Raw genomic sequence first — 23263 nt, forward strand, 5'->3', positions numbered from 1 at the left:
TCGCGCTCAGTACGTAGGTCAGTTTTCGGACAGTGCGAAGTTCGTTACAAGTTACAAAGGAAGTCCGTGTATTGCTGCGCCTTAGCCTTCCCTCCCACCCAACCCATTGTCAGATTTGAATTCAGTTTTTGTGTGATTTTCAGTTGATTTGATGTTCATTAAAAGCGATCTTGTAACGAACGCAACCAACCTACCAACCTTTTTGTGTTTTATTACCAATTAGTCAAGAACATTTTTATTTTCGGACGAGGGCACTGAGGGAGAAAATAAGAATGTCTTACCCACCTCTAATCTCTTCCGAGACGTCAGTCCAAATATCCAGCCTCAACGAATCTCGCTGAGATTAACCCACCTCTACTGTGATGGCTCCTACAAAAAAGCTTAATTGAATGCTTCAAGGCTCGTCTCCGACAATAAGCCACGGGTTTCGTTTGTTTTAAAACTCACCTGTAAAGAGACCTTCACCAATATATCTGTTTTAATATGCGCACACCCAACAGTGGCATAATATTTATCATTTTGACGGTGGCCGCTTTCTGTTCGATAACCTCAGTTTCCTTTTGTAACTTGATGTGGTTTACTATATATAAAACGATACCTAGTTCATCATACTAACCGGTCCGCCTCTATTTATGACAACGCACCTTGAAACAAAACGTGACTTTATAAGTATGAAATTATCTTCGCATTTGACCAGTCTTTAAAAATTCCCGGAAATATTCATTCCTCTCCGTGTGGGTTCATTTGTTTATGTTTTCCGGATGTTTTGAGTCTTGACGTTCATCCATGATAAATGATTGAAATTGTTGAAAACAAGGCTTAGGTTTGTGAATTTGAACTAAAACCGATAGAAATGATATTATGACATAATGATTGCGCACTCGAAAAATTTTATTAGTCACAAAAGAATTTGCTACGGTGTTTTCCTACCCACCTCAGTACGAATCCATAGGCTTGCTAAGTTGCTCCTGGCATATAGGCCTCAGAAGGAAAAATAAGTTTTGGGGGGAAAACAAACAATTTGTAGGCCTAGATATCGTTAGGTATAGATTGAATGTTCATGATTATTTTATCAAACTCGATTTTAGAAGCTGGGAGTAAGCAGAGTATTGTGTCATTAACTGATCAGCTGATGAAGGAAAACATGAAAAATTATTTAACTTTTAAACAGGTTGGGAACACTTCCCCTATAGCGAGATATTCTCGCTAAAACGCGATTATCCCTCACTAGCGAGAATAAATATATCCCGTACAACCGAGAAAAACACCCGCGGAATACATCTTTTCGTGATTCACGTGAAAAGAAGAAAAAGTGCTAAAATGTCCGATACTTCTGCAAATATATGAATCAAAACAAAAACACTCACGATATGTATTGGATTTCAGACTGCTTCCCTCTTACGCAGCAACTTTGATATGCAATTTCATGACTATGTTGTCAATTTCATTGAAACAATTCGCATCATGTTGAGTGTGTGTCGCACTTATTCAGCGTTGCACGGGATTTGCCATTATTTTCAATAAAGACGCCCGAACACCTGTTTATGGTAATGTTTATTTCTCACTAAAGAGGGATAATCGCGCTTTAGCGAGAATATCTCGCTATAGGGGAAGTGTTCCCAACCTGTTAAAGTATTAGGCTATTTAATGTTCTAACCACTGGGACGTGGGCATCATGTATACAGATATTATATAAACTGTAACATAACTCACCATGTCTAGATGGTTTTTACTTTTAGGTGCAGGTTTTATTTCTGCAAGTAATGAAGTTACTTTTTTCACCATCTTGTTAGTAGGTTGGGAACACTTCCCCTATAGCGAGATATTCTCGCTAAAACGCGATTATCCCTCTTTAGCGAGAAATAAACATTACCATAAACAGATGTTTTGGCATCTTCAGTCTATGCGAATTTTTTTTGCACCACACAGGACATTCAGTCCTGTGTAATCAATGAACACACCAGACCGAACCAAATTTTGTCAGACCAAAAAACCTAATGTAAAAAAGTGAAACATGTGAAAATGCAAAACCAAGGGAATCTTATTTATTATACTAGTAATACTATACCAGGGATCCCTCCCGTATAATACTTTAGACAGTCCATGCGGTTTTAATCACATTCATTTACGTATTTGGATTTTTGTGCTATTTTTTACTTATAACAAACATTTAGATGACTCCACATCAAAGTAGTAAAGCTCAAAACCGGACACTGAGACATCAAACATTCCGGTCCGGTGTAAAAAATGATGCATCGGACCTGAGGCACTACACATCGGTCAGGTCCGACAGTCCGATGTCTTTCACATAGACTGCATCTTTATTGATAATAATGGCAAATCCCGTGCAACGCTGAATAAGTGTGACACGCACTCAACATGATGCGAACTGTTTCTATAAAATTGACAACATAGTCATGAAATTGCATATCAAAGTTGCTGCGTAAGAGGGAAGCAGTCTGAAATCCAATACACATCGTGAGTGTTTTTGTTTTGATTAATATATTTGCAGAAGTATCGGACATTTTAGCACTTTTTCTTCTTTTCACGTGAATCACGAAGAGATGTACTCCACGGGTGTTTTTCTCGGTTGTACGGGATATATTTATTCTCGCTAGAGAGGGATAATCGCGTTTTAGCGAGAATATCTCGCTATAGGGGAAGTGTTACCAACCTGTTTAGTACCTGTAAACTTTAGTGTGATAATGTACATTTTTATCTATCTGTCATGATTCTCAACATATTCAAGAAACTTGTCTCATTTTGCCAACGTTTCATTGTAGGCTTGTAGCTACTGTTTTGTCCTAGTACCATTATACCATTATTTCTGTTTTACAACCTGTTCATATCTCAATCCAACTTGGGGCAAAACCACTTAGTGCAAGCAAATACAGTGCACACATGTACATGTGCAAGGAGATTGGGGCAAAACAACTCGAGCCGCAAACAACCTAGGAGTGATTCAAAAAGTCTTGAGTGACCCAAACACTTCCTTTAGTTTAAATTCAAACAGCAATGAAAGCGATTAAGAAAAAAAGAATGAGATTTGAATTTCACATAGTCATGCACGTTCATACTCTGCAAATATTTAATGATAAGTCCTCTTTTCTTGAATAGTTTCCTGTTTATTTATTCATGTCATTGTAAATGCTGTTTGGTTTCAAATTTATTCTCAATAATGTTAATTAATATTCATTACAGAGATGTACAGTAAAACAACGCTGATAATGAATTCATGACTTTTGTGAAGTGATATTTATTCCCCTATGAAAGGAAAATATAATGAAAATTTTATTGAAAATAATGAATTTTAGTTTTTCACAGTTGATCCCTTGAAATAAATTGGTATCAACCTCAACGTCAGTTCAACTGCACAACACTGAAGCATTCTGGATTCCTTGTTAGAAGATCGCTTCCTTACGCCTAGTGATCAAATATTTTTACAGGAAGTGACATCAGAAATTGAGGCTTTTTCAGTCAAAACACCAAATTCTAAGAAAAGGTACATGTACTTTTAGAGTAGTAATTTGAATTGAGAACAATGGGATACAGTGGCATAGTGATGACATATGGGCATTGATAACTGATAACATTTTTGATAGTAGTTAGTTTTGGTTTGTTGAAATTTTATGATTTCTTTTGGGATGTAACTTCCTGGATATGGTTTCTATACATTTAAATGTTAAATACAATTGTGAATGATGCTGTAAATTCATTGTATTTAGATACCCTTGTAATCCACTAAATCTGAGTTGTTTCCCTGCACACCACAGACTATATTTGAGCAGCCCCCTACACACACCACAAAATAGGAATCCACAATATTGTTTATGAAAACTGCTGTATTTTTAAAATTCCATAATAAAGTATGTTACTACGTACATGTTGTGAGTTCAGGGTTGGAAATTTGTGTCATATGACTATCCTGATTATTTATGACAATCATGATTATAACGCTTCTGTGTCACGCTGAGGGATTTATTTGTTTACCTGTTACACCACTGAATTTTGGGGCTTTGTTATTCATCATGTATTCCCTTGTGTAAAGATCATTTTAATATATATATATCTAGTTAATTCTCCAATTATCACCTCTCAGTTCATTGCCATTTTCACTACTGCTAGGAACATTTCCCCTGCTATATAAATCTCCCGTTACAATGCCAAATTCCTCACCTAGTTTTCTTAACGAATATCCCTATTAGTGTGTCGGATGTCTCGATGTACTACTAAAGACATGCCATCAGTAAAGCTGTTGTGTAGTAATCTGGAGAAATGTCATCCTCAGTCCTAATAGTCCAGGTCATTTTAGAGATATAAACAAATAAGATAACTGTTTGATCGGCATTAGTGTTGTTTTTTGCTCATAAGAAATTTTAAATCGTCACAAAATGGGTGCTGTCAATTTCATAGGGAACAAATGTGAGCATAATTCATTTGATCACACAAAATGTTTGAAAATTGTATGGACACTAGTGAAAATCATGATGATGAAGGGGCTTTTGTTCACAAGACATCATTATTATTTTTTAAAAACCAAACTAGTGATAAAGTGTTTTAAATAAATCGTAATTGGGATATTTTATATTCAATAGCGAATGTATTTTATTTTAGAACAAAATATTTTACCTGTGATGAATATGCATATCATAAATGTATTTTTAGGTGGTCAGTAACTAAATGGCAAATATATATTTAACGTAGCATATATGATCAAACTATCAATTGATATGCCCTATATTCATCACCAAATTCATATTCCCGTCTCATTATCCAATTCACAAGAGGTGGTGGTTTAATGAATATTACCTGTGCTTTGGTTCTATCAGTATATTTGTCCACCTCCAGGTGACACAATCTTTAGCACACCCTGGTTGTGAAGTTCTGAATACTAATACTGAATTTTTTATCCATCAACTGTATTTGATTGAACAACTCATAATTCTAACTAAGCTAGAGTTGTGTGCCTTAGATTGATATCTTAATTATGTGAGATGTCTAACTAACTAGAGTTGTGTGCCTTAGATTGATATCTTGATTATGTGAGATGTCTAACTAAGCTAGAGTTGTGCCTTAGATTGATATCTTAATTATGTGAAATGTCTAACTAAGCTAGAGTTGTGTGCCTTAGATTGATATCTTAATCATGTGAAATGTCTAACTAACTAGAGTTGTGTGCCTTAGATTGATATTTTGATTATGTGAGATGTCTAACTAAGCTAGAGTTGTGTGCCTTAGATTGATATCTTAATTATGTGAAATGTCTAACTAAGCTAGGGTTGTGTGCCTTAGATTGATATCTTAATTTATGTGAAATGTCTAACTAAGCTAGAGTTGTGTGCCTTAGATTGATATCTTAATTATGTGAAATGTCTAACTAAGCTAGAGTTGTGTGCCTTAGATTGATATCTTAATTATGTGAAATGTCTATATAAGCTAGAGTTGTGTGCCTTAGATTGATACCTTAATTATGTGAAATGTCTATCTAAGCTAGAGTTGTGTGCCTTAGATTGATATCTTAATTATGTGAAATGTCTAACTAAGCTAGAGTTGTGTGCCTTAGATTGATATCTTAATTATGTGAGATGCCTAACTAAGCTAGAGTTGTGTGCCTTAGATTGATATCTTAATTATGTGAGATGTCTATCTAAGCTAGAGTTGTGTGCCTTAGATTGATATCTTGATTATGTGAGATGTAATTTTCTATTTTTAGAGTGCTGCTGTTTCCTGTTGTCAACAGCTATCACAGGTTTCTGATTCACAAGGTAGTCAAGGGTTTCTCAGAGCTCCATAGTTTCTCCATAGGACAGGGTGACACTCGAAGAACTGTTGTTACAAAAGTTCAGAGGTCAGTGTTTGCAGATAATTACTCTGAGGGGTTGTAGAAAATTACTATGATGGGGTCGTAGAGCAGGAAGAAAATTATTCCAATGGGTCATAGAACATGCAAACAATTTTTTGGGGGTGGGGAGTCGTAGTCTCGTAGAACAGGCAGAAAAATCAATTCAAAGATAGGAAAGGTTTTGCTTAGACACGAAGTGGTCTGAAATAAAACAGAAAATAGTTTTTACATACATGTAAGAGTATTTTGTACGAATTGCTAATGTAAAAAGAAGATAAATTCCATTCTTTGATAGTGTACTTTATCTCGGGGAGCAGTACTGAATTATCACACCTTGAAGGTTTATGAATAGCTATATTTACAGGCTAGACCAGGAAGACCCGTGGTCCATGTCTTCCCTTCGACCTCAGTCATCCAGGGGGAGAGGAAGAGGTCGTCATGGGAGTCCAGGTGTCAACACAAATGTGACGGCTAGAGAACCCACAAGAGACCACAGTCCTAAAGATAACCAGTCTCCTGCTGCTGGTGGTGGGAACAGGTAAAATTATCTGACAGAACATGTGTAGATAATGTGTCTCCTGCTGCTGGTGGTGGGAACAGGTAAAATTATCTGACAGAACACGTGTAGATAATGTGTAAGTTAACCAGTCTCCTGCTGCTGGTGGTGGGAACAGGTAAAATTATCTGACAGAACACGTGTAGATAATGTGTAAGATAATGTGTCTCCTGCTGCTGCTGGTGGGAACAGGTAATATTATTTAACAGAACACATGTAGATAATGTGTAAGTTAACCAGTCTCCTGCTGCTGGTGGAAACAGGTAAAATTATCTAACAGAACATGTGTAGATAATGTGTCTCCTGCTGCTGCTGGTGGGAACAGGTAAAATTATCTGACAGAACATGTGTAGATAATGTGTAAGTTAACCAGTCTCCTGCTGCTGGTGGGAACAGGTAAAATTATCTGACAGAACATGTGTACACTGTGTAGAAGGAAGACATTATTCATTATATGGATTCTTGGCAGGGTATATGAACTCGCATTCCCTGTCAAAGTTTATATTCTTCTGAGCCGTTGTGCGAGAATATAAACTTTGACAGGGAATGGGAGTCCATATACCCCTCCAAGAATCCATATAACAAATATGTTCTACTGCAGAGCGAACAATGTAGAAATTGCTTCATGTTGTTTGTTTGCTTACAAACACGCAGACAATAAACATTGTTATTACGTCACGAGCAAAGCTCTTTTTATACCCCCCGAACGAAGTTCTGGGGGGTATATAGGAATCACTCTGTCTGTCTGTGCGTCTGTCCGTCCGTCTGTCCGTCTGTCTGTCTGTGCAGATTCGTGTCCGGGCCATAACTTCTTTGTTCTTTGACTTAGGCATACCATATTTGGCACACAGGTAGATCACCATGAGACAATGTGTCAAGTACCTTCATGACCTCTATATGACCTTGACCCTTGACCTCAAGGTCAAAATTAAAGGTTTTTTACAATGGATTCGTGTCCGGGCCATAACTTCTTTGTTCTTTGACATAGGCATACCATATTTGACACATGAGTGTATCACCATGAGACGATGTGTCATGTACTTTCATGACCTCCATATGACCTTGACCCTTGACCTCAAGGTCAAAATTAAAGTTTTTTACAATGGATTCGTGTCCGGGTCATAACTTCTTTGTTCTTTGACATAGGCCTACCATATTTGACACATGAGTGTATCACCAGGAGACGATGTGTCATGTACCTTCATGACCTCCATATGACCTTGAACTCAAGGTCAAAATTAAAGGTTTTTACAATGGATTCATGTCCGGGCCATGACTTCTTTGTTCTTTGACATAGGCATATCATATTTGACACATGAATGTATCACCATGAGACGATGTGTCGAGTACCTTCATGACCTGTATATGACCTTGAACTTTGACCTCAAGGTCAAAATTGATTATAGGGTTTTGACATAGTCATACCATAAGACATGGGTGTATCACCATGAGACTATGTGTCATGTACATTCATGGCCTCTTTATGACCTTGACCTTTGATCTCAAGGTCAAAATTATAGGTTTATGCCATGGATTTGTGTTCGGACTATATCTTCCATTTTCTTCTACAAATGCATACCATATTTTTACACTCAGGAAAGAGGTAATTTATACCTATTAACAACACCCTTTGGGAGATTGGGGTAAGCGGGGGGTATTCTTAGTGAGCATTGCTCACAATACATCTTGTTATCATTTTAAGTAAATAAATGGAATTTAAGAAATAATTTCTGAAAATGCTATAACTACATGTAAAACATGGATTTAAAAAAATGTTTATGAAGCGGTTATTAAGTATATACATGTAGGTCTATTGAAATCATTTTGTTTCCTATCTATTCTTAGCAGGGTATATGGCCTCATATTCCCGGCTTTTCGTCCAATCAAATGCCTAGATTTTTTCTCTGCAGAAAGACATATTTACTATATTATTATCCAGATCTACAATCATGTATTTACAAATAAATTGTTGACAGTGAAAAGTCATTGTCAAATACAGACCCACTAGCATTAAACTTTTTTTTGAAAATACCAACCAACACTTAGTGTCGTTACCCAAGGTCAAAGTACATAAAGGGGGGCGTCGTAGATCTGGGCGAGACTGATGCACGCTTATTTGTATGTATTATGTTTTTACTAGACACAGACAAAAGAAACCAGAGGTGCAAAGGTATGTCCCTAGAGGGCGTCGCCTATTGAACCAACAAGACGAAGAAGCCAAAGTAGAGCAGGTGGGAAATTGCGGCAGTTCAAATTTGTCTGGCAAGGGAGATAATTCACCAATAAGGAATGAAGACCAGCAAAAAGATGTCAAGAAAAGAACAAAGAACGAAGTTTACATTCCACCAGGAAGAAGGGCAGTCAAAGAGCCAGAGAATCAGGAATCAGAAAGTGATACCAAAAAGGAAGGAAGTCAGTTTGAAGATGCTGATGTTAATGCAATTTTAACAAGTGAATCTTCAGACCAGAAATTTACAGATGATTCCCACCATGAAATCAAGGAACTTTCTCCCGCCAATAGAACTATAGATAATATTGTACTAGTGGGGAATGAAAGAATTCATAACTCAGAAAGTATACCACAAGATAATGTAGATAAAGCTTGTGTAGGGTTGCTCAATGACTGTGATAAAATGGAGGGTACAGTGGATCTAAATGAAGAAGACAAAATAGATGTCGATTCAAATCATGGTGACCATATGGAATGTGAAGATAGCTTAAATGAAAATGAAACTGAGAAAGAGAAAGTTGTGGAAGACACAAGTGAAAGTGAAAGGACTAGTGTACAGCCTAAAGAGTTGTTAAAGGAAACAGTAGAAGCCATAAAGACAGAAGATCAAGAAGTGAACATGGAAGATACAGATGACATTCCATTGAATTGGGATGATGATGTAGAGGAGAGCAATGAAGCAGAAGAAAGGGATTTGGCAGAAGGCAGGAAGCAGAAAAGTGGAAAAGCTAGTGAGGAAAGTGTGAAGCAAGAAGTGAAAGGACAAGTAAATCAAGCAAGTGAAGCCAAGTCAGAAAGTAAGAAAATAAAACTGAAGAAGATGAAAAAGAAAAGTAAGGTGTCAAATGAAAGTAAGGCGGAGGAGGAGACGCTTTCTGTCGAAAAGAAAGGCAAGAAGAAGTCCAGCAGATCCAACATTAGTGTGTTCGATATGATGAATATGCATGAGTTGCAAGAGGAGAAAAAGGAAGATATGAAGGTGGAGACAAAAGTGGAAGTGGTACCAGAAGTGGATCCTCAAGGTGACTTCACTTTTATTAAAATAGAGGGGGTCCTCAAGGTGACTTCTCATATAGTGTCAGTCTAAATAGAGGGGGTCCTCTAGGTGACTTCTCATATAGTGTCAGTCTAGATAGAGGGTGTCCTCAAGGTGACTTCTCATATAGTGTCAGTCTAGATAGAGGGGGTCCTCAAGGTGACTTCTCATATAGTGTCAGTCTAGATAGAGGGGGTCCTCAAGGTGACCACTTATATTTAATAGAATAGAGGGGATCCTGTAGGTGACTTCACTAATATTAAAATAGAGGGATCCTGTAGGTGCCTTCACTTATGTTAAAATAGAGGGATCCTGTAGGTGCCTTCACTTATGTTAAAATAGAGGGATCCTGTAGGTGCCTTCACTTATGTTAAAATAGAGGGATCCTGTAGGTGCCTTCACTTATGTTAAAATAGAGGGATCCTGTAGGTGCCTTCACTTATGTTAAAATAGAGGGATCCTGTAGGTGCCTTCACTTATGTTAAAATAGAGGGATCCTGTAGGTGCCTTCACTTATGTTAAAATAGAGGGATCCTGTAGGTGCCTTCACTTATGTTAAAATAGAGGGATCCTGTAGGTGCCTTCACTTATGTTAAAATAGAGGGGGTCCTGTAGGTGCCTTCACTTATGTTAAAATAGAGGGGTCCTGTAGGTGCCTTCACTTATGTTAAAATAGAGGGGATCCTGTAGCCTAGATGACTTCACATATATCAATCTAAATAGAGGGGATGAAAAACTTAACATATGTGCATCATTAGCATTGCCGAAAAGCGTCTTATGTAATTGTTTCGTGAACTGAAGAATTTTTTACACTTCACAATCTTTAGGGTAGTGTAGTGTAGCACTAAATATTATTTGATATGTGTTTGTGAAAAGGACGGTAATTTTTATGTAAACTTCTTTTGTTTCATATTTTCTAAATTCTGTGTAACTATATCAAAAATGAAGAAGGGTTACAAAAAGTAATATGACAATCTTATCCAAAATTAAGAAGTAATGTGTATATCTGTACGTAATCTTGCACATTGGATAAAATCTCAACTTCTCTAGTGATTCCACCAAACATGCTGTGAGGAATTTTTCATACATGTATTTTCTATAAATATTCATAAAGTTTGATTCAAGCAATTGTAGACGATTTTTTTTAAATTCTCTTTGAGATATATTATGTTTCTCTTGTTCCATTGAAGAACTATTTTACATGCATTTACTATAAATATTCATAAAGTTTGAAGAACTATTCTACATGTATTTTAGAGGATACACCCAAGGGGGATAACTCTGATGAAGAGGGAGATTCTTGGGATAAAATGTTTGATGATGATGGAGAATGTTTGGACTCTAATAGCATTGATGAGGTTTGTCTTTGATCCTCTCAGTCATTACATTATCAGTTATAAATGTAGATTATCAGTTATAAATGTAGATTATCAGTTATAAATGTAGATTATCAGCTGCACATGTAAAATTTCATTATCAGTTGTAAATGCTAATAATATAAATCAAAGGGTATCAATCTGTTTGCATTTCTTTTTACAACTTTGACCTTGGCCATACATTTTGAAGCTGCCTCAGCTTTTATAATTGTAAACTTATAGGTCAAGGTCAAACCTATACTGTATATAGGCCAAGGTCAACCTACATGTATACCATATATCGGGTCATTTTGGAGCTCTGGATGTGTTGGTCTTTGGGGGGGTTGGGGGTAGGTAGATGAAAAAAATTTGCCAAAATGAAAGTGTTAAAATGAAATTATACACTTGTTGAATGTGAAACCTCACCAAAAATTAAAGTGCTAAAATTTCAAACTACTTTCTGGAGAAAAACTCGCCAAATTCATGTATTCCCAACACCAAAATGGCCCAATAAACGGTATATCGGGGTAAACTCATGGTCAGAGGCTGACTGTGTCGCAATTGGACAATTCAAAGTCGCAGTCAAGTATATATTGCTTCACAAACAAATTTTGTTCAATCAGGTGTGATGAGTATTGCTACTTTTACAGTTAACAAAGACAGTGGGCAAAGTAAAGATTGAAAAAGCCACTATCAATTATTTGGATTTTTCACCCAAAGAACCTGACTTTGACGGTAAGTTAAGCAATTTGGTGATCATATGATTGTTTTGTCACAATTTGTTTTCATTTCCCATTATACACTGTATGTAGAATTATTATTGATAGATTTAAAAACATCTTTCCACAATGGGAAAGTCATCTAAAAATATATTTCTGTTTCATCAGATTCGTAAAATCATTGCTTCTCTATGTATCATTACAAAAGGTTGTGTTATGTGTTACTTGTATGACTCTACATGTGTTTTTGCTATAGGATCTAAAACTGACCTATACAATGATTTTATTTCTTCTGTATTCTTTTCAGAAATGAACCATGTGATAGAAATATACGATTTTCCTGCCGAGTTTAAGACTGGGGATCTTCTTTCCATTTTCTCTCAGTTTAAGTGAGTGTGAATTTTACATATAATTAAATATTATAAGAGCACCTTTTTTAAAATGATTCTCATTTAGCAACAATTAGTCTGTAACTTTTATTAATAAATTTTATTCTTTATTAACTTTAAGCTATACAGCTCATCAGTTTACATAAATTATTGACACAGTTGATATTGGAAAATAAAGTATGTATACATTCTGTACATATATTAAAGGACACAACGCATGTTTCTAAACTTTTTCATTTTTTCAGCAAAATTAACTCTTTTTATGCCTAAAACTACTTTAAATGTGTTTTAAATGAAATATTTTGCGTAGTTTTCGAGTTTGAAAGCGATGAAATTCAAATCTTGCGATATGCATATTTTCTTTCGCTAGTTTACGCGCCATTTTGTGTGATGTCATATGCGCCCTCGGGTTTGAAAACATCTATTAGTCATTTCATAAACAGATTAGATTTAATCGACAAAAAACCAATTGTCACGTTAACGGCTTGTAAATAATAATGCATTAAGATGTTTTGTGCCGTGCTCGGGTGTACTAGTTGTCGTCGGTAGAAAGGATTTAGACTGAGTATTTTTCAATTTTTCGAAGGAAGGTACGAGAAAAAAGACGTGGATAATTTTTTTGTTGGAGCAAGAACTTTACCTTAAAAAACACACCCAGTCGCTTTTTCAAACATCGCTTGGACAGAGACCCTGATAAACTGCGAGAAAATGGATATATCGAAGCTATAAGCACTGGTAGGCCTATAGCATACATTCTGTTTTGCTCTTCAAATTCAATACACACTCGAATCAACTGACCTTCACCTTGTAACAACATATATCGACGATACAACACTGTACAATGTAACTTCTACCAACTGGTAGATTTACAACAACAAAAAATAAAGATACAAAATAATTGAACTTTTAATTATACAAATAATAGAATATTGTATTTCCTAACTTTAAATTAAATTATAAAATTATTTCTTTATTGAACTCGTAGCATCTTGAGTGCGTCAGTAGGCTATCACCGTGCTCCCACTTCGTAATTCTTAAAGACGTGCAGATCACAATTCAAAAATAGTAATAAGATTGCTTTATCAAAATAAAATAATGTGATTACCACTTTAAATTTGAATATTTTTATTGATTTGTGTGTGTGTGTTGTCTTTTTCTTTCTTTCCGAAATGCACGCGTGACAATAGCTTGGCATAGGGCCTAGTTGTCAACAATTTAACGTATCATAATTTGTCTAATCCAAAAATAATGATTGCACTGTTTATTTTAGAAAAACAGCACCAATTACAGATGTATAAAGGAATAACATCCCCAAACAGTTTGTAGACAGCGACCCATATGAACATTATTTACTCACAATTTTGCCGATTTCATACACGCTTTACTCACTATATTTGGGTATTTACATCGTTATATGTGTGCACTGGTGGCGAACACATATAAAACTCGGACAATTTATCAACATCGATTTAAATGTTGCCCATGGTAAATTAATTAGGCCCCTAAAAGTTGAGTTTTTAATAATATCTCGCAGTACTTTCACAATCCGAAGGGCGCATGTGACGTCACTGTACCACGTGACTACCTACCTAATTAACTTGACTTTTTGAAATCGGGGCTTAGATTTAAGTCTGTATTGTGGTTAATTATCGCAAAATTTCGGCGAACGAACTATTAGAATTAATTACTATAAGCATAAAGAAGACAAAATGCATGTAATATTGTATACTTTGAAAACATGAGATATGTCCTTTAATAAGAATGCCACAGTCAATTTAGATTGTATACACTAATGATGATTCTAATTTTCAAAAACTACAGCAGCAAGGGTTTCGACATCAAATGGGTGGACGACACACATGCCCTGGGGGTGTTTTCTAGTGCAATTGCAGGTATGTTTAGTCAGGTTCTCAATTTCAATGTTGTCAGAGAATCGTGGTGGATTTATTTCATCTAGAAATCTCATAATCTTTTTGTGTTGAATTTTATTTAGCTCAAAATGCCTTGAAGCTCGTACATCCACTGTGTAAGTTTGGACCATTGTCAGAAGCAAGCAAAGCCTGCAAAGCTAAAGCCAAATGCTCAGTAGGTGAGTGGAGGGGGGGTGGTGTTAAAACTCCAATCAGAGAAAATCGTGCATTGTCAGAAGCAAGCAAAGCCTGCAAAGCTAAAGCCAAACACTCAGTGGGAGGGGGGGGGGGGGTGTCAAAACTCCGATCAGAGAAAATCGTGCATTGTCAGAAGCAAGCAAAGCCTGCAAAGCTAAAGCCAAACACTCAGTGGGAGGGGGGGGGGGAGGTGTCAAAACTCCGATCAGAGAAAATTGTGCATTGTCAGAAGCAAGCAAAGCCTGCAAAGCTAATGCCAAACACTCAGTAGGTGAGTTGGGGGGGGGGGGGTGTCAAAACTCTGATCAGAGAAAATTGTGCATTGTCAGAAGCCTGCAAAGCTAAAGCCAAACACTCAGTGGGTGAGGTGGGGGGGGGGATGTAAAACTCCAGAGAAAAGAGTACATTCAACACCAAGCTGAAGATTAATTACAGAATATTAATTACAGAAGATTAATTACAGAATATTGCCATTCTAAGAGCTTTATTACTAAAACTAAACAGAGAACAACTTTAACTTCTTTTAGACATAGTAACACATTTCATAGAATGATAGAATGTTTTTGTTTTTTTACATAATTATATTGTCCAAACTGAAATGGGACATACTAGGTAGTTAATCCAGATATAGAAAATGTAAAAATTTCATCTTGCAGAATTTCTCCAGCCCTACAAGCCCCGACCTGAGACGACTGCCATGACAGCCCGGAGACTCGTGACCGGGGCCCTGGGCATTGCCCCAAAGGTTTCCAAAGAACAGAGAGAGCTAGAGAGAAAAAGACTCAAGGAAGCTAAAGGTTTGTAGTTTTGCACAGCAAGATTGAAAGAGTGTGTCTTAATTAGTTAATGTATGACAAAATTGAACATGCACTAAGAATAGAAATTTAATTACTGTAGGTATAATTTTTTCCATATGGTACAAATTATTGGAATTTATTGCCTTGTCCCAGGGTCTTTCAAAGTCTGCCAATTCTAGTGTTAGTGAATTTTAAGTTGAACTACATTGTAATATATATATATAAGAAAAAAATAAATGATCATCGGCATTGGTAGTTTATTTTCATCAACAATCGATGTTTTCCGATTATCGGTACAACCCTACATAACACTATTGTTATCATTAGGCTGACTAAAATGACACACCTCCATATTATTAGTTAGTGATAAATGTTATAATTTATCGTCTGTTAGAGTAGAACTGAGTTGGTGTAATGAATAATGAATTCGCTTAGCAAGCACGCTGCCCAGGGTTCGAACCCTTGAATGAGCACGTTTTTCTATACAGTTGTATGTGAAGACTGAAGAGTAAAGTTACACAAAAGAAATAGTGATTTAAAAATAATCATGCACTATCAAGTGAAAATAGTAGTGTGTTGAATATAGAGAAACAAGCTAATAGAAGCATAATAATACTGTTTATCTTGAGATGATGATTGCCGTTAACAGTATGAGCAGTTCACCAAAGTTTAAAACTGCTCCCAAAATACAATTTATACAGTTTGATCCAAAACCTGTGAAACATGCAAAATTAATATAATAAAGTTGATATAGATAAAACGATTTAAAATTATTATTTTCACCTCTTACAAATCGACAGAAATATCCCATGACTTGAAAGGGGTTATATTTTAAACTGAAGGTGTTAATTCAGTACTATAGAATAAAAACTATTATGGCCACAGGTGTCACATAATAGAGGTTACCTTAATCATTAAGATCAAAGGTGTACCCATTGTTTTAAAGGTGATTTGATTGATTTGTAGAAAAGAAGAGAAACGACAGGAAGCAGAGGGAGGATATCTGGGAAGGAACGATATCATCGAACAGTTCTTCATGAGTCGTACTGTAATGAAAGTAATGGACTATACCATCGAACAATTCTTCACGAGGCATACTACAGTTATTAGATAGATTAGAACAAATCAACAAAATTACTTGGATGGAACTAGGAACTAGAAGCTTTTAGATGGAACTACAAGTTTTTACATGAACTCTGACAATGCACATGTTTGTCTGCATATAGCGAGTGGGGACAGTCAGTGTGATAAAAATGACTAAAACTACAGAGATCTATCATGTGTAAACTGTCTTTTTTATATACAGAGTGAACAAAATTTCATGGTTGGTTTCTATTCCAATATTCCTGATGCAGATTTTTTATAGATTTAAATGGAAAGTATCGGAAGGTAAAGTAAAAACTTTCAAATGTAGTTAATTCTCAAGGTGGTGTGGCAAATGTAGGTGATTCTTGAGGTGCCGTGGCAAATGTAGGCGATTCTCAGTCGGTCGTGGCAAATGTAGGCGATTCTCGAGGGGCCGTGGCAAATGTAGGCGATTCTCAAGGTGCCTTGGCAAATGAGGTTGTGAAAATAGTAGTGTGTTGAATATAGAGAAACAAGCTAATAGAAGCATAATAATACTGTTTATTGTAAATTTGCAGAAAGTGTTCAACATTCAGATTTACGTAGTGTTAATCTTGGGTTATATTTCACACTTAAGAATGCTGTAACTGGTCTCTATTTTATCATTCATTTTTTCTTCTATTGTCACGCAGTCAAACTGCTTATGTTGTTTCATATACAACTGTCGGATGAATGTTATATATTTATTTTATCTGATCGTTTTCAAACTGCATAAAATGTAACACCGATTAGCATTTACCATGATCTACGAATTGTTCGCGACAAAAACGACAAGCCTTTTAATATCTACTGCATAATCATTGCATTCAATGGAATTTGTTGTTAAAATACACATATTTTATTTATCAGAAGAGGAGATGGAATCTGGTGATTTTAGAAATGAGTGATTAACTGTACCGGTATGAGATCATCTATCACAAAATAAAAAATTTTGTAAAAAATGGATGCTATTCTGTTGTTATTAGATGAAATCAGCACCAAACAAGAGGCCCTCAGTGAAATAATGTTACAACTACATTGAACTGCATATAGTGTGGGTCCATTTTGGGGCCCAAAGCACTTGATGACACTGATTTGACATGTTGTTGAGAAGGAAATTTGTTTGAAAACTTTATAGTACCCCTTCCCTATACCTTAACAAACTTGAATTCACACAGCCAGTTCATAGTTTACCTGGAATTCATGGTAAATGATAGACATATCATTCGTTCCAGTCAGGATAGAAGTGGTGAAGAAATACTTCAGCTTTGAAAGTCACTCAATGTTGTGACATACATGTATAAGGGACTGAAGAATACTGAGACCCAAGAATGAATTCTTGTGAGTGAGAGAGAGAAAACTGGTAAACCTTTTTTATTAATGAATCTGTTCTTTATTCAAGTTTTAAACTTTGGTATTCAAACCAACCAAATACATGTTGTCGTTTTTTATCCTATGTCGCCATTGACCCCTTATGATATCCTCTATGTCGACCCTGTCGCGTTAATTGACATTTGACCTCCACAGCAAGTCCCGTTTAGATGTAGACTGTTACACCCCTATGTCATATGACCTACCAGTATGGTCTGTCTGACCTTGACCCATAATGTTAGAAAGTGCAATAAGCATCTCGAAAAAAAGGAAGACTGGGGAGTTTTGACTAGGACACAGAGAATTTGATTATATTGGTACTGTTAACATTGGTCGCCATTCAGAACTCTGATCAATGCGTTTAAATCCCAGTTGTCTACTCGAGAAAATAAATGATAATTCAATGTTTACTTTATGTTAGGTCATGTAATTAATGTCTTTGGTAGGAGACTAGTTTAGCTGCCAAGCAGTTATATAAAAAAAATCGCAAGTTTTCTATACATTCCTATTCTTATAAGATTTGTACTTGTAGATTGTTGAATGCTTTCATGTTCGAAGTCGGACTAACCTAGATAACAAATCAAATGGCGTTGTTTATATTGTCCATTCAGCAATTACGAAATACTTAAAGCCTGCCACAGAAAAAAGCAAATCTAGGTTTTTGATCCGCCTCCGAACGGTATATCGCTACACAGAATAGTACCATGCACGTATTTAGGAGTGGATCCAACATGGTTTTTACTCGGATGATAGATTTTCTGGTGTTAATTACATGTACGATACAGTATTTTGTTCATGCTTATAGTTGTTTACTATGCTGTCGTTTGTAGAAAGTTGTCAGATTATTTTTCAAAATCATCTGTTGGGTTCCTTAGGTGTTCATGTAAAAAAATCAAGTTTCAACAATGTTTTTACAATATAATTGTAAGGTAATGACTGTATTTCAAATTGAAATATATATATGTACATATATAATTATTCATTAAAAGTTCGGTAAAACTGCAATATACAACTGTAATAAATAGGGTATGTTTTCTACCTAAAATAAACACCCGATATGTACATGTAATCTATATCAGTCTATCAGAGATTCTGAATCCATCGTTAATTTTTTCCTTTTTTAATTGATATAAAGGTTTGTGTACATCACACTGAAAGACTATGGAATTTTTTATGGACTGTACGTACTATTTTCTATAGATTTTATTCAGTTCACGTATGATCATCTTTAAATGAAATTATTCTAATCACTTTAGAAGTCCTACAGGTGTAGAGCCACCCAGAGTAACTGAGATCGAATATGTTGAGACAGTGTCCATTCCTCTTTTATTGTAAGGTTTTTCCAAAGTTCCTCTTCCACTCAAGAAGACCCCAAAGGGTTCTAAAGATAAGTTCCGTAGTGGTTTGACTCCCAGGAATATTTACACGAAATACTGGATCCGCGCCGGTATTTTAGTACCGATGGGTGTAGGCGGAATATGTCCTATAACTGGGTCCATATATATGCTTGGCTTTGGTCCTCGTGTTGTCCATGGGTCTGAAGGCTCTGTCGTGTTTGTACTCCAACTCCTCCTCGTAACTGATGTCGTGTTCCTGTGACAGCGGCCGGAAGGTGTTGTACGGGGAGGCGGTGGCAGATGCTAGTTTGTTCCGGACTGCCGACAGGACTTCACTTGTCGTGTAGCCGGTACCAGCGTTCTGGTCCTTGGTTGGCAGTTCTAGTAACTCTGGAAAGACAAAAGAATGATGACATTTAATTTTTTTTTTAATTGAAAGAAATATAATTTATTCTGAGTCATTTTTTTATCAGTTTGGTCGGTGTGGTATCCTTAGTACCGGATTATTAGGATTAGATATGATTGATTCTCACACAAACAAGCATCAACATCGGTTGCATGCTACATATTTTAATCAAGGGCAATAATCCAAAATCACAAAGTTAACAGAATCTTTGCGACGATGTTACAGTCAGAACTTCTTTTTTTTTATTCATGAATAAGGTATTTGCTGGAGGGGGTATCTTTAAAAACAACCACATGTTTAATTTTGAATGTCACTTCCTTAAGAACGATATCGTGAACTTGAATAAGATTAAATCAATGTTGTTTTTAAATGACGAAAATGGATTTACATTTATACATGGTAGCTTTTGAAAAGAAAAAAAAACCCAAACATGACATTATCTTTTGTGTGCGAATTAATCATGTATCTAGAGTGATTGACAAGCAAAACGAACATGTTGCTATTCCCTGGGATATGTTATAGGTCTTCGTGGGAACATGGGGAAGAATTGAATACATTTAGCAAAGTCACATAGACTCCAATAATTGGACTTAATTCGCATACAATACGACTGTAATTGTTTAAGCTGTTAAAAGTCCCCTGATCAAATAGCTTAAAATTTGCTGATACATGAATTTCATATCTATGCATTAAGTAGTTTATATCTTAATACGTCTGCCAAGAAGTTAAGACAGGGTTTTCTCGTACCGTCCCACTGTATGTAACAGTTCATAAGTTCAGTGCAAGATAACCAATTCATTTAGGACGTCTTGTTTTTAAAGCCACACGGCACTAACTATTGTGTATTCACAAACGGGTGATAAACACATTATATCCTAACCCTGACGATCATCCGCCGACCCTCTGATCAAGAGATGCGTGAAGTAAATTCTTCCTTTTCATAAGCCCAGGGCTGGGGCTTCTGCTACTAACTTTTTGAATGCAAAACACTAATGCTTTCTTCACTACCCTCACAATAACTTGTGTCCTGAGACTCACCCAAATCGGAATCCCGAGCTCCGTTGACACTGCCGAAGGACGTATCTCGGAGACTGGATGTCGAGCTCGTCATGATGGGTGTCCCCAACGTCTTCCCGCGCTTCACGGCATTTTTCAGCCGTTTTATTTCATCATCTTGGCGCTGTAAGGTTGCCCGGGCTGTTTCTAGGTCCGTCCGGAGGCGCGTGCATAACGCAATGGCACCCTTGGCTACGCAGGTTGCGGGGACAATCGAGGCTGATAGCGCACCTTGCAGTGTCTCTTCGTTGAGGAGAGTGAAATTCACAGTTTCTATCAGCTCTTGTCGCTGTTCCGGGGTTAGGTTGTCCCGTTCTGAAATTTAGTTTTCATCTGGATTTAAAAATAAATCGATGTTTGAGAAGGGGACTAAATGTTGTTCAATTACTAGTATATGATAGAAAGAATCTCCTTTAGGGACTGCCCAATCTGTCCTGTACAAAGTTAATCTTTTACGAGTTCATTATTTCAACATTTTCTTCGTATGTATATTCATTTTTGTCTGAGACGGAAATAGTTTCTATTAGAGCCATGTTAACAATATATCGGGCAATTGTCATTCATTGTTAAAACTTTATCAGATGACAAGGTCAAAACACTGAGACTTTTTTCAATGAATCTTTCGCCTCGTAAACGTTTTGTCTTTAAAAAACATTGTACATCGCTGAAATTTGTTACCCCTTGAATTTTGTTTAAACCTTTTCTAATCAATGCAATCTTTCTACTAAGCACAAAGTGGGGTCACGTTTGTGTGAACAGAATCTACACATGGAATTTGTTTTATCTATAAGAGTAAATACTTCTTAAGGCAAACACTTCGAAACTTTCCTCGTATTGATTAGCAACACCGTATCGATCTCATGAAGGCAGTGAAACTAGTAGTTACGGCCACTGGCAAGTATATCGCTTGGGTTCAAATTTACTATTAAAGAGTACTCTTTAAATTCGAACCCAAACGATATAATTATCTGTGGACATTCATTGACGCTGTATCTTATGTAACATGTAGAAGGGGTTGTTTATTTCCACGTAGTTTCCAAATGCTGATCTTTTATTTACGAGAATTTATGATACATTATTTTATTGCACGGCACTGTAAATGATTTCAATGCATATCAAAGTGTGAAGTATAAATTAATCTAAATACGTTCACTTTGAGGTTTAACATATACCTGGTTTGGCAAGGAATCAATGAAAAAGATATACATGTACCACCAAAAGTTGTTGTATACCTGCTGATAAAACATACTCCAGTATGTTGTACATTTGATCGTGGTTGCTTCGCGCATCCTTTGGTACAACAGTTGCTAGCAATTTGAACGTTTCTGCTGTGAGAACACCCTTTCGGACCATCTCGGACATGTACGTATCGACAATACGACAGGCCTTTTCCATTTGTCCGTTTTCTGAACTACACGATTCTTCCACTATGTCTCGTAATAGGGATGGAGAGATGATACAGAGGTCTTCTGCAGACAGTGTGCTCAGTAGTTCTCCAGCAGATTTGATTAGAAGTTTTCGACATTTGCAATTATGTGATGTTGCAACTCGGATCACCTTTGTCAACCAATCAATCGTAATTACGTCACTGTACAACGAATCTTCTGGCAAGACCGTGATGATACTGTCTAAAACTTTGGCAATATCGGTTTTCTTTGGCGATTTCGCACGAGGGGATTTGGCGTGACCGTCGCCCGATTCACCACTTTGGGCTGATTTTTCTTCGGATTCCTCGCGGTCGATCACGACTGCAATATATGACGTAGATAGTTCTGCAAGTAACGTCGACTGAACCCCTTGGTCACGTGCTGATAGGATAAGCTTCATATACCAGTCCAACGGAAGACTCAGCAATGCTAATATTGTCTTGTCTTCTCGTCGGTCAGGCATTTGCTTCAAGATATTCGTTGGCGAGCTAAATTTTGTTGGTGGTTTTAGCCAACAATCAATTAAAGCTTCGCAGCAAATGTCGACAATACCGGAAACGTTAGCCAATTCTCCGACTGCAGACGCATACAGAAGAAGTGACGCAATGCATGACGTGGACCTACTCATTTTAGTTGACGTGATGGTGTCATTGAAGAACTTTCCTGCCATGTCAATCAAGTTGCCTTCACCTTTCATCTGAAGAAATTCTGAGGCGCACCGTACTTGCACAATATTGTTTTTGGATAGATCTATCTTCATATTATAGCAGAAATCGGCCACAATGCTGAATATTTCGGGTCCCCCGGGAAAGCCCATTAATTCCACCTTCTTCACGTCTGCACTATGTGCCAGTTTGCAGAAGTACTCGGATTTCGCGTACAGCGGAAATTTGTGGAGCTTAAAGACCTGCTCGTCCACGGTCACTGTCAGGTCAGACAGATCTCCACTTTCACGAAATTTTGAGAAATCCATAATTGGTTATTTTTCCTTGAATTTCGTGTCTTCTGTTGTTTCAACAAAATAACATGTGTCGAGCACACAGAAATTACATTGACATGCCAGTTTCGTATCAATATGCACAGATATACTTATACTTATTTAAAATAACACACTTTGTATGTCGGCGAGAACTCGCGATCAATATGTGCTTTAATAATCCTTCTATTATTAATCCAATTTTAATCGTCTACAAGGGGAATTGCTATTCCATAACAACAGTAAAACGCATGCACCACTCTACTGGTTTGTTAACTCCCAACTTATACAATCAGGGCATGTTGTATACCTGACAAAAGTTTTGTTTACATGATACGGGTATTTACAAAGCTGACCCGCGACTGCAGGCTTTAACACGATCGAACATTTACTCGGGTTTATTTCATTGAACACTAAACTGTGTACTAAATAACTGAATAATTCATCTTTTTATGTTTAAATTACTTTGTTGCTATAGAAGTGATGTGCATGTCAGATAGTTTCGGTCCACCTAGTTACCGATGAAATAAACACAAGTACCCAGTGGAAATGCA

At 36.5% G+C, this 23263-nt stretch overlaps 2 protein-coding genes across 4 annotated transcripts; one reads left to right on the forward strand and one right to left on the reverse strand.

The window, feature by feature from the left end:
- Positions 1 to 746: 746 nt before the first annotated feature.
- On the forward strand, positions 747 to 16354 carry LOC125659708 (uncharacterized). Of its 3 annotated transcripts, none has more exons than XM_048891471.2 (11): positions 747 to 823; positions 5714 to 5848; positions 6207 to 6380; positions 8539 to 9650; positions 10922 to 11022; positions 11670 to 11754; positions 12046 to 12127; positions 13949 to 14019; positions 14121 to 14216; positions 14892 to 15032; positions 15999 to 16354. In XM_048891471.2, exons 3-11 carry the CDS (start codon positions 6232 to 6234, stop codon positions 16070 to 16072), a joined length of 1911 nt encoding a protein of 636 aa, XP_048747428.2. In that variant the 5' UTR covers positions 747 to 823; positions 5714 to 5848; positions 6207 to 6231; the 3' UTR covers positions 16073 to 16354. The 3 variants fall into 3 exon arrangements, with proteins under 3 accessions (XP_048747428.2, XP_056005161.1, XP_056005162.1); XM_056149186.1 differs by having other exon boundaries at positions 13952 to 14019; XM_056149187.1 differs by lacking the exon at positions 747 to 823 and adding an exon at positions 3496 to 3502.
- Positions 16355 to 18410: 2056 nt separating this feature from the next.
- Positions 18411 to 23024, reverse strand: LOC125660391 (uncharacterized). The gene is made up of 3 exons (XM_048892200.2): positions 21539 to 23024; positions 20289 to 20621; positions 18411 to 19234 (listed from the first exon to the last, which is right to left on the reverse strand). The coding sequence occupies exons 1-3, from the start codon at positions 22704 to 22706 to the stop codon at positions 18960 to 18962; spliced, it is 1776 nt and encodes a 591-aa protein (XP_048748157.1). The 5' UTR covers positions 22707 to 23024; the 3' UTR covers positions 18411 to 18959.
- Between the last annotated feature and the right edge of the window lie 239 nt (positions 23025 to 23263).

Source organism: Ostrea edulis, chromosome 9 (assembly GCF_947568905.1).
Source record: "Ostrea edulis chromosome 9, xbOstEdul1.1, whole genome shotgun sequence".
NCBI classification, from domain to species: domain Eukaryota; kingdom Metazoa; phylum Mollusca; class Bivalvia; order Ostreida; family Ostreidae; genus Ostrea; species Ostrea edulis.